The sequence below is a fragment of the Ptychodera flava genome, chromosome 14 (genome assembly GCF_041260155.1).
Source record: "Ptychodera flava strain L36383 chromosome 14, AS_Pfla_20210202, whole genome shotgun sequence".
Lineage (NCBI taxonomy): Eukaryota > Metazoa > Hemichordata > Enteropneusta > Ptychoderidae > Ptychodera > Ptychodera flava.
In genome coordinates this window covers 11,212,850-11,228,943 of record NC_091941.1, presented here as the reverse complement: position 1 = coordinate 11,228,943, position 16,094 = coordinate 11,212,850, and the positions used below count along the sequence as shown (strand labels likewise).

Below are 16,094 nucleotides of genomic sequence, written 5' to 3'. Positions count from 1 at the left end.
CAAGAGGGACGTGGTGTTGCCTGACAGTAAGGCGTCCAAGTTTGTTTTACAGTAAAACACCATAGTAAGGACACCCATAACTACATCCATGAGTATACAAAGTCTATATATCCTCTCATTCAAACACAAATGTGCAATTTCAATGTCTGAGAGAGGTTTCTATTACTCCGAAAAATAAAATTGTTTTCAGAAACCGAGGCAACTCACCCCAACTTATATGCTTTTCTCGTTTGTACTTCGGTTGCCAAGTGGAGGCCAGGTGATATTATTCCGCACATGTCTTAAATGAAAGGACGAGACATTTCTATGTCATCGATAAATTAAATCTGACAAGTTTATAATATCGACATTGCAAACACAAGAAATGCGAGCGTTATGTAAATATGTACACAGCCCTATACACTGTATATCAGGTACATGCGTTGTAGACTTAACGAAATGGATTGGGAAGAAGAAGTCCATGTTATCAAAATATAAGGGGTGGACTGATTAATACTAAGCTGGGGGACTTTCGAAGGTGGACTTGGGGAGCATTATTTTATTCTCCCTGCTCCATGTGGAATTATCTTCAACTCGGCCAACGCTGGCAACTTTTTTACTTTCCCTCTAAGAAGAATATTTTTTTTTATGCGAGTGCACCTCAATGTCAACATTCCACTTCAGGATGTTGAAATGTTTTCTTGACATAACAAGAAAGAAATGAACATCTGCGCAAAGTTGACATCTAAACGTAGGTATACAGCATCTGTTTCATAAGCTTGGGAAGAGAACTGAAGCAACCTCTACTGCACTGAGCAAGGTTCCTGCAGGAGGACAATGTGTTTGCAAAAGTGATCAATGTGGTCTATGAAAAAACACTGCCAAAGCTCAGCGGTTAATTAAGTTTGTTCCCGGTGGAAAATGTATTCTAAACAAACACATTAAACACAGTCCCTGGAGGGACTGTTGTTCATTAAATCATAGAGAAAGATAGATAGAGTGGCAACGGGTATTGTTTAAGGCGTGAAGCGGTTACGTAACCCATCCATGTTCGCCTCGCCTCAGGTTGCTCTCGCCTCTCTTTTCCGAAGAGTGCCGACCATGAATCCTTCGGTAATTTTCGGATTTTCGCCAATTGTTAAGCGAAAGTATGTTCGGCAAAGTTTGTGTTGTTGTTGTCGTGTGGTGCTGAGAAGAATTGACGTGCTGGCGAAAACGGGAGTGTTTTGAGCTTCAGGAAAATGAGTTTTACTGTTTTAAAAATTCCTCTCATATTTTTATGAATATATAATGAGTGTATTTGAACCAAATTTGAAAGTCTTTTATCGATACTGTCTGGTTTTACTCAAAGGTTTACGGTCAGTCATACCGTCTTTTACACGTGCGTCAAGGAAGGATGTGTTTATGAAACTGCTGGCGTGTTATGTTTTGATTGGCGTGAAGCAGTGTTTCTGGCCTGAGAGCTCACAAAGTAACTATGGTTGCTACGCGACTGGCAGTACGATGCCATTTTTCGCATAATCTCGTGTAATTATCAACCACGAACAAAGCCTCCAAAAAGTTTAGCACCTTTGAAGCTCATTTTAATATGAAAAGCCAATAGTCTACCGAGACGACCATGGAACAAAAGGCATGCAAGTGTTGCCACTCTGTCTATATGTTTCTCTGTGGTTCATTAAATAAAGCTTTTTTGAAAGACTGCGCATTCATAGAGAGGAGAGGAATTATGTTCAATGCAGCCACACTAATGATCAAACACCGGGGGTCAGGAGGGGCTGTTCCATGTTGACACAGAAAATTATGAATATCACATTTTATAATTGAGTCATTTTGAAACCAACTTAAAGTTTTTAAACAGTTAGTTTTCATAAAGACCCCAAATAATATTAAGCAGTAAACAATTCCCCAGTATAAGGCCAAATAAAGCAATGCGTGTGTTTCCGGCAACCCGACCCTATTAAAAACTTTCCGACCCTGAGCTTTTCTTTTCTCTTTTTCTAAAATCGCGCATGACTTTTGCCGAATTTTCATACTGAAGTTAAAATGAAAACTAAAAAAGTTCCTGACTGACCTATCCTATTTCCTGAGGGTCTGTTAACGAAATAACACAGTTCTTTTTCTTGCGTCTAACCTTGTAATCAGAGAAAGTGAACATTCTTGATGGAAAAATTCATATCGGGAATCGCAGATTAATTTAGGAAACTTTTCAGCACCTCGTTGTTAATGGCAAGAAATCTAAATGCAGCTTCTGTGTATGTGTATATGCTACAGATGTGCTTTGGATTTCCAATAGTCCCATAGCGGGTTGTGGTCATTAATTTAGGTGAGGCTTCTTTTTGGAAATTCACAGGTGTATCCGACAACATTCTTTGAAAGACAAAATCAAATCATGATCTGAGCAAATAGCGAATGATTGTGCCCTGTTCAAACCCTTGTCTAATTGCATTGCAAATGCTGTGCTCTAAGTTCTTTAAAATTTTAAAAAGTTATTATGGCAATGTTCAATATTGGAAGTGGTAGCGGGAACCCGTTTCAATGAAAACTTTGGTTGACAAGTCATGTCCAAGACAGCCAACAGAGAACATAAGATATCCAGTGTGGGCTATATTGACAAGCTGAATAATGCGTGCTGTACTCCAGCATGTTTAGGTTGTAAGACAGGGAAACTGTAGCTGAAGCATAACAGACAATACTGGTAAAATGACAAATTGAAAAACTGAGTAGGTCTTTAACAATAGGAAAAGTATGAGTTATAATATTCATCATAACAGAGCCTGAAGGTCTGCTGACAAAATGCTATGATGAAACACGATATTATGAAAATTATGGGGAGCCAGAAGTGCGCGCTGAAGATAGAAAGAAATGACGGAAGATAACTGTCGGTGCATTATTATTTTCAACTAGTGTCTGATTTAAATCTTTTATTTTTAGAAGTTATCTGAAATCACCGTAAACAGAGTAATGCAAACGGCAAGGTGCAATTTCAATGTGTTGAGACGGTTTCCATTACATTAGCAAATAAACGAGTTTCCGTTACAAGGGCAACTTCTTTGCAACATTCGTGTGCGCGTTTTCCGTTCGCACTTTGGTTGCCTAGCAAAGTCCAAGTGATAACTTATTGTGCATTGCTTAAATAAAAATAAGAACACGTTACTATGACAACCATTAAATTAAATCTGATGAGTTAAATATATTGACATTAAACTGTTAAAATCATTGGAAACTCACTCGTGTAAAGAAATAAAAGGATTTCAAGAAAAATACTCATGTATTATATATATTACGCTCTGTATCACATCGTCCAACAGCTGAACTAAACATTGGATTTTCATGGCCCTGTTTAACCAGACACAGCCAACATTATTTAGATCTTAGTTTTGTCGATTATTTGTCTTCCTTCACACGAGTTCACGCTGAATATTGCGTTTATGTTCCATTTTGAAATCATCTGTTCTTTCTGTCTTTTAAGTTTTAAGACTTTATCTGTTTTTCCAGTTTGTCATTATTCCACATTTGTATGTGTTCCGGATTTTATCCAGGTTATTTTATTTTTTTTCAAATTAACCAACTCGTAACTATTAAGCAAAACAATCAATGAATGAATAGTTCCAGTCAAATACACTGTGAATACTGCAAGGGCCCTCCTCCACCAGGCATCTTCATTTCTAGTTCGTGAAGATGTCTTTTGAATAAAAGGTCCGATTCTCTCTATTTTTGTGGTGATCCCGGAAATTTCGTTAGAATTCAATCGATCGGGGTATTTTAATTCTGAGAGAGAGAGAGCCAGAGAGAGAGAGAGAGAGAGAGAGAGAGAGAGAGAGAGAGAGAGAGAGAGAGAGAGAGAGAGAGAGAGAGAGAGAGAGAGAGAGAGTCACCGATAGCTGGCGCTGTAGTCATTGGGGAAACAAAATAAATCGTCTGTCAGCTAGGGGGTAAATGACAAAATGGCTGCGTCCATAAAGATGGAACCTCCACAAACGACAGGGAATAATGACGAAAATGCAGCTAGTGAAGATAAAGCGTCCAGTGTAAAGACTTCAGACATGATGACGGGACAAGACATGCAATCAGAGACTCGGAAGAGTGATCCACAGGAAAAATCAAGCGTTGAATTCAAGGCTCCAAGTTTTCACGTGCCTTCTTTGAAACTCGCCAGGAAAGCAAAACAACCCTCTCGACCTCCTGTGAACTCTGCCACTGCTAAGAATCCAGATGATATTGAATTGGAGTCCAATTTGACTAAAGGTAAAGCTGATGGAGACCATAATGAACGGATTCAAAATCAAAATACTGAAGGTCAGAGCAGTGAAGAAAAGCTCGCTACAGCGTCTACGTCAAACAAACGTAGTTTGAAATCACCTGCAGAACTTCTTGTACCGCCGCCTCCGCTGCCTTACAAAGAGCCACAGTGGAGTGGACTACCAGAGTCAAATTATTCTCTTGACGTGTTAAAAAACGGCTGTATCATATCAAATATTTCATTAAATGACAAGCCCTTCCATGTGTTTGGACGCCTTGACGTTTGTGACGTTCCATTAGAGCACCCGTCAGTTTCCCGTTATCACGCCATTCTACAGTACAGAGCGTTCGATGATGACGAACATTCAAAGGGGTTTTATCTGTATGATTTGAACAGTACACACGGTACAATAATGAACAAAAGCCAACTAAGTTCGAAAACCTATTACAGGATGAGAGTCGGACACATGTTTAAACTTGGAGGAAGTTCTAGAAATTACATACTGCAGGTATATAACACAAGTGTGTAGTCCATGATGTGTGCTACCTCCATGTATGTGTGTGTGCATGAGTGTCACAGTGTGCAATGTTCGTATGTATGTATGTATGTATGTATGTATGTATGTTTGTATGTATGTACGTGTGTGTATCGGTTTGTAAGTAGTGCCTGCTAATGGAAATAAAGTGCTTAATACATTTGATGTAAAATTACAAAGGTAGATATATATGGATATGGGTGAATGGATAAATTCTGTGACGATTCTCTAATGATTATATGTCTTAGTAATTTTTTTTAAATATATTTTGTCACTGAATTCTCATGTAATGAATCTGTTGTACAGAGAAATCATTACATTCAACAGAAGTGAGAACCTTAGAAATGATGACGAAGTCAATTGATGTAGACACTACGTGTTTATACTTTATAATACTATACTTTATAATCTGTGGTTTGGAAAGGGACCTGAAGAAGACCAAGAGGAGGAATCTCAGTATTCAGTGACTGAATTGAAAGAGATGAGACAGAAACAGATGGAGAAATTAGAAGCCCTTGAGAAAGATGAAGCAGACGATTATGCAGATGAGCGAATAAAGCATAAGCAAGAAATCATGAAAGAAGAAGAGGATGTTGGGATTGACTGGGGAATGGGTATGTCTCAATGGTGATTTATCACTGGTGATGGAAATAATAGCTGAATAATTGTTGATAGGATTGAATGCCAAGAATACATTCATGGACACTTGGCCCAGTAGCTGTAACTCTTTATGCTTTTTCATGTTTTCTTTTTGTATGTCAAGTTCTTTTTCTACCCTCCAAAGGAAGTTGAAACACCTTCTACTATAGCTTGTCAACATAGGTAGCATCTACACTTGACTGAAAGATCTGCTGCTTGAGGGCGCTCTCTACGTACCCCCTGGGTGGGAGCGAAAAGAGCACCCACGAATGACAAATCTTTCAGTCTGTGTCTGCACATGTAAAATGTACTCTTATTGTTGATGTTTGAGTTGTAGTCTGGACCAGAATTCACTTGTCAATAACAACAATGCAGTCTACACAGGTGGAGTTCACAAGCTGAGTAACTGTGAATCTCAATATACCCTTGGGAGTAGGAAAAAATCATCAAAGTTACAGCTACTTGCCCTTTAAAAGAACTGGTTGGAAGTCCATGACCTCAGCCTTTTCAGGATTATTTAGAAATAACAGCATGCGTTGACTGGTTCTGTCCAGAAAATAAGTGAAGAATTACCCACACAGCATGTAAGATGTGTGAATTCTTGCAATCCTGTTGAACCTTTACGTGTCTCAGTCAATTTCAACACATATTATGACACATCTGTAGTTAGATACAATGATCTGAACACCCATAGCAATGTACTCTTGATTTTCTTCATTTTCATATGTTGCTTTTCTTTGAACTCAATTTTTTGCATGTAAGTTGTGTTGTTTATGATTTATTCTACCATTGTCATTGTTTTGTTAAAGGTGATGATGCCATTGAGGAAGACACGTCAGAAAACCCATTTGCTGTCATAGAACCTAAGGAGCCGTTGGACTTGAAAGATCCAAAGAAAACGTTGCGTGGTTTCTTTGAAAGGGAAGGTACTGTATCAGCTGATTGATTTTCATAATTGAACCTTAAGTTTTGCATGCTCTTTCTCAGACTCTAACTTGCCTCTGTAGAAAAATTACAAAAATGAAATGTTCAATGTCAAAAGTTGTTTGCTGTAAATGCAAAGGTACATAGTGTTTGTTGTGGTATTTTTGGTCAAATTTACAAGCTGTCATAATGGCCAATCAGGTGCTTCACTTTTTATTTTTGGAATCTGACACTAACAGATGCATTGTGTATACATGTACTTTGTTGATGATTTGACACAGAATGAATGGTATATTAATGAATGGTAGAGTGCATATTAGAATGCCGTAATGAAATGATTTTATTCCAAAATCTTTCATCAACAGGGGAAGAACTAGAGTATGAGACTGATGAGAAAGGGTTTGGTCACAATCGTCAGTTTGTTTGCAGAGTTAGGTAAGTTTTCCTCTTACTTGTGTATTGGTACTGTTCAGTTACACTATATATAAATAATTTATACAATTTCTAAAAAGCATTTCCCAGAGCTTCCTTGTGTAGATATTACCTTCTATCTTCTGGCATTTGTTATACATTTCCTGGCTTTCCCATGTTCAAGAGGCCCTTCTGTTGTAAGACCGAAGTGCACAAAAACAGAAGCTAGATGTGACTTTGTCACAACACAACCTGACATGCCTTTATTACACACAAACAGTGGTTTATGCGCTTCTAAGGGAAACTTCAGATGGGACATTTAAACTTTATTGCAAATTTTAAAAAAAACCCAAAGATGTACCACCTTTGGGATTGACGTGAAACGACAAATAACTACAGGAATGTACTGCCAAGCCAGAAATCATTAGACATGGGGCCTACCAAGGTATATGTTAATGAATATAAAGGTACAGTACTACCGGTACTATTTGAAACATGGTCATGGAATACTTCCAAACTGAATATTTTATCTAGAGTATGTCATAGTACCCTAAAACATTCAATATCTTCATATTTTTAGGGGAAATAGAACATATCATTCAAGAAATAGCATTTTCATGTTAAGCCTTGATTCACAAAGTTCTAGGGACAACTTAAATTGCAGAGGGGTGGCTAATTATCACATATTGTGTGCATAATCTATTATTCCACATTATGCCATATCAAAGTATTTGAACAAGGTTGACCAAGACTTACCGGTAAATCAGAAGTTAGTCAAGACAATTTCCTATATATACTCTTTAATTGGCGAGGATTTAAGATTTCTGGTCAGACAGCTTTAATATTTGGTTTACATGTCCCTAGGATGACCTTAGTGAGATAATTTCATACAGTCAGGAAATACTTAATTTTGTATCCATGTCTATAGTAGCTTCAGGGACTTTGGCCCTATGTTTAATGCTAGTAATTGTGGATATTGTCAAGTGGCAAATTGTCTATCTGACTTGTTGAACAGATTACCCATTGATGATGCCAATGGACAACCCATCTATGCTGAAGCTGCCGTCTCCGGGAAGAAAAAAGAAGCTGTGCTTGCCTGTGCTTTGGAAGCATGCCAGATACTGGACAACCATGGACTTCTGCGACAAGCCACACACGGTACGATTTTCACTTCAAACTCTTCCAAACAGACACTCCAAGTTTACTGTGTCACTCTCTGTGTGAGTTGAATACTTTAAAGCTATCTCTTCTTCTTGGCAAATTCTCTGATCCACCAATCACGCGAAGTGTACCTAACATGGAGACATTACACAAGAACCCTTGATGTGATTGGCTATTATTGGTCAGCAGATTCTGATTTATACTTTTCTTTAATTTCAGTATCTCTCGTATGGGAAATTTGTAGGTAATATGTGCGGTGGCCACAAAATATATAGTGTATAAGGTGTAAGGTGTAAGGTGTATAAGGTCATTTAATTCTTGTCTCATTTCATGTCCCTGTGCTAATTTTGTTTTCAATATATTTTTTTCATGTTTGCAGAGAGTAAGAAGAGGAAAACAAAGAACTGGGAGGAGGAAGACTACTATGACAGTGATGACGATACATTCCTTGACAGAACTGGAATGATTGAGAAGAAAAGATTACAGAGAATGAAAAGAGCTGGTAAAGAAGAGAGTGTGGTTGAGACATACGACTCTCTGGTAAATATCTGATCAAACATTGCAGCCTCTACCAATGATGATACGGTCCAGTTCCTAACATTTGTTGCTGGTGTGCTGAGGGTCGGAGTGTTATGTCCAATTGATAGATTGTCATTATTTACAGCAACTTAAGTGGTATGAAGCCAGGGCTATTGTGGGGCCGACTCGCAGCGATTTCGAAGCTGTTATCCAATTGGGTGGCTGAATCTTACCAATATAATGAAAACAATACAAATAGACTCCCTAAGTGGCTGTGAATAGTGACAATCGACCAATCAGATATAACCTTGCAAACATGCTGCGAGTCAGCCGCTATTGTGTAGCAGATTGGGTGTTCAGAAAAATATTCAATAAGGACAATGAGTTTCAAGCAACCAATCAGCTAACAGCTTCTGAGATGCTGCATATTAGCAGTTGTCAAACTGTTTCATGGCATTCAGTCAATACATAGATCCTCTCCTACATGTATCATGTTATTACAGTGAAAAAGGTGCCATGGAAATTGAAAGAGTCATGAGTGGATGTCACCCTGTCCATGATCCGTCATGTAGGCAACCATGTTCTCATTTTTAACATGTACAGAGAAAGATTGCCGATCAGTTGTCACTGGCAATCATGTTGTTTGTGTTGTAAATGCATTGGCTGCTCAATCTAACCATCACCGATGTTTTAAAAATCCAGAACTTGTCAGCTATTATGTTATATCCCAGTAATGATCAGTATTATAGATTTCATCTTTGCAAATACTGTCATTCATGAAAATTCTTCCAATCTGTGTATACTAATGAAGTAAATAACTGACAACTGTGAAAGAAACACCTTCTGTTTTTGAACTTTGTTTTTCATATTTTTTATTTTTTTGCAGCTGACAAAATTTGCTGCTGTTGAGAAAGAAGTTGATGACATTGAGAAACAGCTAGCCGAGAAAGAAGCATGTAAGAAAACCTTGACGGGGAAAAATTCTAGACATTCTTAAGGAAGTCAAATATGACACAACAACAGCTTTATATATATTCATAATTTCTTGAGACTATGCACTGGTTGATCAGCAAATCTATCGTGAAAAGAGTTCATAGTGTGGGATTATTTTCTCTCCAGAATTTTGATCAGTTTTATGATGTGCAGGTATCAGATAAAAATGCATACAGTCTACCTTGCATGGACTATTCACAACGCTGGTATTATTGCAATGATACAGTATCTGGTAAATTCAAAAGTTTGCGACCACAGTGTGTGAGAGATAGGTGTGTTTTTGCAGTAGATGCTTTTATTTGTCACATGTCAAGCTCTATAGGGCTGTTGACATTTGTGGTTGGCAGCGTCACATGGGATACAGGCTGCTGCTGCTGGCATAATTTCACACAGATTTTCTTTTGTGGTTTGTGCTGGTATATACAGCTGCAGGTGTTGGAGTCCTGAATGCGTGATTTTATGTTCTTCATTGTCACATTGGATGTCACAATGTACCATTGCCATTTCTGTCATCCTTGTGTGTGTTTAATTTACAAAAGTAGAAAATCGTCAGGACAAATGTTTATTTTGTCATGCCACTGTTATCAGGAAATTCTAACATCATTTGGTATTGTTGTTGTTCCAGTGGCAGATGCTGAGATGGCAGGCAGTGAGGACGCCCTCGATGCATTCATGAAATCCATCAAGGAGGGCAAGGGAACTGACAAAGTCTCCAGGTCAAAGCTCAAACTGAAACTCTTTGACCTCAGAAAGGAGAAAGCAAGATTGGAAAAATTGATGAAGATAGCCAAACCTACAGTATTGCCACCTTTAGTCAGGTTAGTGTTTGGTAATATGTTTTGTATCGGTCATAGATAGAAGGGTAGGTAGATATATATATATAGAGAGAGAGAGAGAGAGAGAGAGAGAGAGAGAGAGAGAGAGAACAGCACAAAAAATTATGGTTCTCTGTTCCTGATATGACCATACCTCATATTCGCCTCATATTCACTTTTTGACAGTCAGTTCCAGTTTTACCAATCATTTGTCATTTTGTGAAGGAAATACTATCAAACTTTCATGAAATCAAAGTCATGACATTGCTTATTAAAATCAACCCAGAACAACACCTGAAAGGTGCAAGGTTCTTGAAGTTGTTCAGAGCATGGAGGTAGTAGAGAAGGAGTCACAACTGAGATAATTACGTTTATTACTATTGTTCACCATTGGTTTAATCCATTTATGTCCATTGTTTAAAACCCCTTTCCCGCCATGTGCGTTGCCGACGGTACCTTCGCAACCGAACCGAGTGAAATTAATCTGGGTTTGCTAATGCGACTCAGTTTCTCCACAGTGTCATAACGCCTGCGCAAAGACTGTATTTGCGTAGCTTGGGTCAAGTGCGTCATGATAGCGTAAGAAACGACACGTTCCGTCCACGAAAAGTGAAGTTACAAGGAATTTAAGTTTTTCATTCTCAAAATCTGGGTAATTTTAACGTCGTTTTTTATATACTTTACATTCGATCGCAGGAACCTTTCCATGTTAGAATGGAAGTTCTGATCACGAACTTTTCAATCATGTACTGAGTATGGTGCAGCGGACTGCAGCACTGCCATGAGCGTGGGTTAAACTTGTAGCGTTTCCCGGGTGTTTAATGACGCGACGCGACGCCAGCGACGCCATAGGCGACGCTGCGACGCTTTGTTTCAATGCATCGTACGTGTTGTTTTTATATCGCGACCATTCATTAAAGTCATGGACGTAGCAGTTAAAAGCTATGCTTTCTTATTTAACCTTATCATTAATGCCAGTACAGCATGATAAAACACGGCAAGAACCAAGAACTGGATTTGGGAAAAAGTTGGCGTGTTAACAATGCTGCTCTACGATGTATGGCATTTTTTTTGTAATCGCAAGCTATCATCAACTCAGTCTCCGCGCCTTTGCAGATACAAAAGCTCCCTTCCTCAATTATCTGTTCCTCGACCTCTTTAACATCGTGTACATCAAAATCAGTGGAACGACTCGAACTTCCCGACGCGACGCTTGGACACGTGACGCCATGTTTGAAGATCTGTCAACTGCCGAGGGACGGCCGAAACACCCGAACGACCCCGAACGAACTTAATCTTGTTTCCTAAATCCGAGAAAACGCGTTCGCAAGTCCCGTTGGTGCTAATGGAGTAGTTAGTAAGGCAAACAGCGGCAAAACACATGGTCCCTTTGATCTTCGCCTAGTTGTGACTCCTTCTCTACTACCTCCATGTTCAGAGATAAAGATTTGTCAATAATCATGTAATGTACTGCAGTATTTGTGTTTCTTCCTTCACTGAATTGTGACAGGCCTGCAGCATCGCCGACAAAGAAGAGTGAAGCAACAAGATCTGTGATGGTTGGCAAGATGCCAATGATTGGTTCCATGAAACGTGGAAAGATATCATTCAAGAAATTCAAAACTGAGGTGAGAGAACAAAATTTCTACAAGAATAACTCAGACAGGTAGTCTTTAAGAAATTGAAAAGTGGGTTAGATTAAAAATGCTTCTAGGAGAATGAAAGGAACCTAAGAATTACTGGCAAAGATGAATATATTTGCCACCTGATATCATGTGACTTTAGTCAAGTCACATGGCGTAGCTTAGCAACAAAGAATGTATGAGTGATGTGGTGTATGTTCTGCTAGGTTTCAAGCACAACCACAATGACGACAAAACAGGAAGCCCCAGATGAAGAAGAAGAAGAAGAGGATGAGGAGATGGAAAAGGCAGATGAAAGAAGTGCTTTTCCTGTTGCCATGGAAACCTCTAGGGCACAAGTTGAAAAGGATTCCATGGTTTCTAGAGGTAAAGGCAGTGTTTATGTAGAATATGTATAGTTAATTACTTTGTTCACCATTTGATTCCTATTACTCTTTTAGAAGTTTTGAATATGACGTCTGTAAAATATCAAGAATCACAGACATTGAAAATTCCTTCTGTGCAAACAAATTACAAAACCAACATAGTGCTGGTTTTGACGCACATATGGAATTACTGTTATGGAAATAATTTTTTGCGTAAGATTCTTTTTATTCCAAGGATGTGTCCCAAAGGACCCCCTAGGATAATGTTTATTCTTTGTAGATGGATCTTAATGTGCTGTCAACACTGGATTACAGATAATTTCATCAAAGATGTACAAGTTTGTCAAATTTATCTCATCATCGATTGCAAATTTTGCTTCTGGTGATGTCAATACTAGTTGTTTGTGCAGTGTAAATTTATTCTCAATTTAAAATTTAATGGTCACCACTTTCGGTCACACATCTGCTGTCAGCTAACACAAGAAAACCTGATAATCTTACACAATATGTAGCAACTGTGAACACCAGTACTTCTATTTCTGTAAATGCTCTTTGTCCAAGTTCATCTTTCCTACTTCTGCAACTCCTAAAGTGTGAAAACACTTTCAGCAAATATTACATTTGCCCAAAGTTTGTGTACCTTTTAGGAATTCAATTTATTTTGTCAAAGACTAGAAAACCACAAATAATCCAAGTAGCAGCAAAGTAAAAGAGTAAGCTGAAAGTATAGGAATGATTAATATCTCCACTCAAACTGAGTGACCTGTCATGCTCTGTTGACCTTTGACCTCTGCCCCCTTTTTAACAGAGAGCCATTCAACAGCAATACCTGAGGATGTCAGTGAGCCAGAAGAGATCAGTGAACATGAAAAATCATCATTGACAGATCAGGAAATAAAACCGGATGTTCCACAGATGAAAACTACTACCAGTCATGATACGTACATGGAAGAAACAGAAGGTGAAATATATGCAGCTGATCAACCAAGTCAGAATTCCACAAAGTCTGCTGAGAAGAAACAGGACAAGAAACCCAGCCATACTGTTTTGAGTTATGATCTGGATGCAGATGATGAGCATTGTGCAACATGGCTTCCACCTGAAGGTGATTAAAACTGGGGGACAAATATTACCCCTTGCCCTTTGAAATTTTCAGTGTTTGTTTGTTGTTTAGTGTGTATTTAATGTATGATAGGACCATGGAGGTAGTAGAGAAGGAGTCACAACTAGGCGGAGATCAAAGGGACCATGTGTTTTGCCGCTGTTTGCCTTACAAACTACTCCATTAGCACCAACGGGACTTGCGAACGCGTTTTCTTGGATTTAGTCAACAAGATTAAGTTCGTTCGGGGTCGTTCGGGTGTTTCGGCCGTCCCTCGGCAGTTGACAGATCTTCAAACATGGCGTCACGTGTCCCAGCGTCGCGTCGGGAAGTTCGAGTCATTCCACCGATTTTGATGTACACGATGTTAAAGAGGTCGAGGAACAGATAATTGAGGAAGGGAGCTTTTGTATCTGCAAAGGCGCGGAGACTGAGTTGATGATAGCTTGCGATCACAAAAAATGACATACATCGTAGAGCAGCATTGTTAACACGCCAACTTTTTCCAAATCCAGTTCTTGGTTCTTGCCGTGTTTTATCATGTTGTACTGGCATTAATGATAAGGTTAAATAAGAAAGCATAGCTTTTAACTGCTTCATCCATGACTTTTATGAATGGTCGCGATATAAAAACAACACGTACGATGCATTGAAACAAAGCGTCGCCTATGGCGTCGCTGGCGTCGCGTCATAAACACCCGGGAAACACTACAAGTTTAACCCACGCTCACGGCAGTGCTGCAGTCCGCTGCACCATACTCAGTACATGATTGAAAAGTTCGTGATCAGAACTTTCATTCTAACAAGGAAAGGTTCCTGCGATCGAATGTAAAGTATATAAAAAACGACGTTAAAATTACCAAGATTTTGAGAATGAAAAACTTGAATTCCTCGTAACTTCACTTTCCATGGACGGAACGTGTCGGTTCTTACACTTTCATGACGCATTTGACCCAAGCTACGCAGATACAGTCTTTGCGCATGTGTTATTACACTGTGGAGAAAGTGAGTCGCATCAGCAATCCCAGGTCAATTTCACTCGGTTCGGTTGCGGAGGTACTGTCGGCAACGCAGATGGCGGGAAAGGGGTTTTAAACAATGGACTTAAAGGGATTAAACCAATGGTGCACAATAGTAATAAATTTAATTATCTCAGTTGTGACTCCTTCTCTACTACCTCCATGATAGGACTCAACAATTAAGTGATCAAAAATTATGTCATTTAATGGACAATGATCACTCTGGATTCAGGATTAATAAATAATGAAATAAAACAGAAATTTAAAAAAAATTCTCTGAAAACAAACGCTAACAATTAAACAAAGGAACGATTGAATGACTGACAATACACATCAATTCAGAGAATGAGGCATTCATGACAGCGTGATAGTAAAACTTGTGATCACCATTAGCAGTCACCCTATGTGGATGGAATTTTACCCATCTCTTATCCAGCTTTTAAGTGTAGACTATTTCATCTTGTTTTTCAAACAAAAGCACAAAGGTTTAAGCATGGACGTACAAAGTCTGTATTCCATAGAGCAAGCATGCCTTGAACCTGCATATCCACTAGTGTTAATTGCTGTGAAATCACGAAGATACAAGTGTCAATATAAAATCAAAAGAAATCATACCAATGTCATACTTTGCAATAATTTAAATCCTTTCATATGTTTCTTAAATTTCAATTAATCATGCGAGTGATGCCAAGCTGAGAGTTTATTTGAGCATGTTGAAATCGCTGCTCTGGCTGTTGACGGCTCAACTTTGGTACCCTGACATTGTTAGGAGTTACATCACATTTCAAGTATAACCGATTGTCTCATGAATGTATCTCTTCTGTTTACATTTCACATCTTCTAGATCCATGTACAGTTTTACCAAGATAAAACAGCTTTTTTCTCACATCATTGCAGGTCAAACTGGTGATGGCAGGACTCATCTGAATGACAAGTATGGATATTAATGACAGAACCTTGACCTGTACTCGTCAAACCAGTACCAAACCAGTGTGCCCTCCAGCCAATCCATGTGCCACTGACTCTTGAAGGTTAACTGAGATGCAACAAAATTTGACAGCTGACACTTACTAGTGTAGTGCTGATGCACAGAACTTTCCAGAAATCCATATCTGTACAATGAATTAGAGTAGAGAAGAGATAGCAGTGGATGCAAATAGATAAAATACCTGATGTCGGAGCACCGGGAAAAGAGCACTGGGAAAATATTGGATCCAGTCTCTCGCAGAGGAGGAAACTTATTCTGTGAAGATGTTTTTCATTGTGAATGAACAGAAACATAGACTACTGTCAAACTCCCATACAAATTATGGGCCATGTTACTAGTCTTGCCCCAGTTTCCACGTAGACCCTTGATTTACGTCTATTATTTCAGCCACTACAAGTATCTCATGTATATTTTGACAAGACAATGGCCTGTGAATCATTAATCAGTAAGATGTATTTTTATCTCTCTGACAATTTTGTACTGAGACTCAAATATTTAAAACTTTTCTGACTTTGTGAAGAATGCAGCACAAGTGTCACATCTACAGCATGCATAATGTACCGATGATTTACCCACACAAACAAAAGTTTCTTTTAGATGATGATTCTTGGACTCTTCACATTCTTGTTTAAAAAATATTTTGTTAATTAAGCTGTTACTCTGTGAAAAGAAATAGCGGCCAGAATTCAACATGTCACTTTGCTTTGAAAATAAAACTTCAGTTGAATGACACCTTAATTTGTCTTTCTCATTTGAAGTGA

General features: G+C 38.6%; 1 protein-coding gene across 1 annotated transcript; it reads left to right on the top strand.

Annotated features, from left to right (window-relative positions):
- Nucleotides 1-3,907: 3,907 nt before the first annotated feature.
- On the top strand, nt 3,908-16,065 carry LOC139149354 (kanadaptin-like). The gene is made up of 12 exons (XM_070721075.1): nt 3,908-4,727; nt 5,179-5,368; nt 6,203-6,319; nt 6,683-6,752; nt 7,744-7,886; nt 8,269-8,429; nt 9,295-9,364; nt 10,027-10,219; nt 11,727-11,844; nt 12,066-12,225; nt 13,033-13,329; nt 15,243-16,065. Exons 1-12 carry the CDS (start codon nt 3,924-3,926, stop codon nt 15,290-15,292), a joined length of 2,373 nt encoding a protein of 790 aa, XP_070577176.1. The 5' UTR covers nt 3,908-3,923; the 3' UTR covers nt 15,293-16,065.
- The last annotated feature ends 29 nt before the right edge of the window (nt 16,066-16,094 follow it).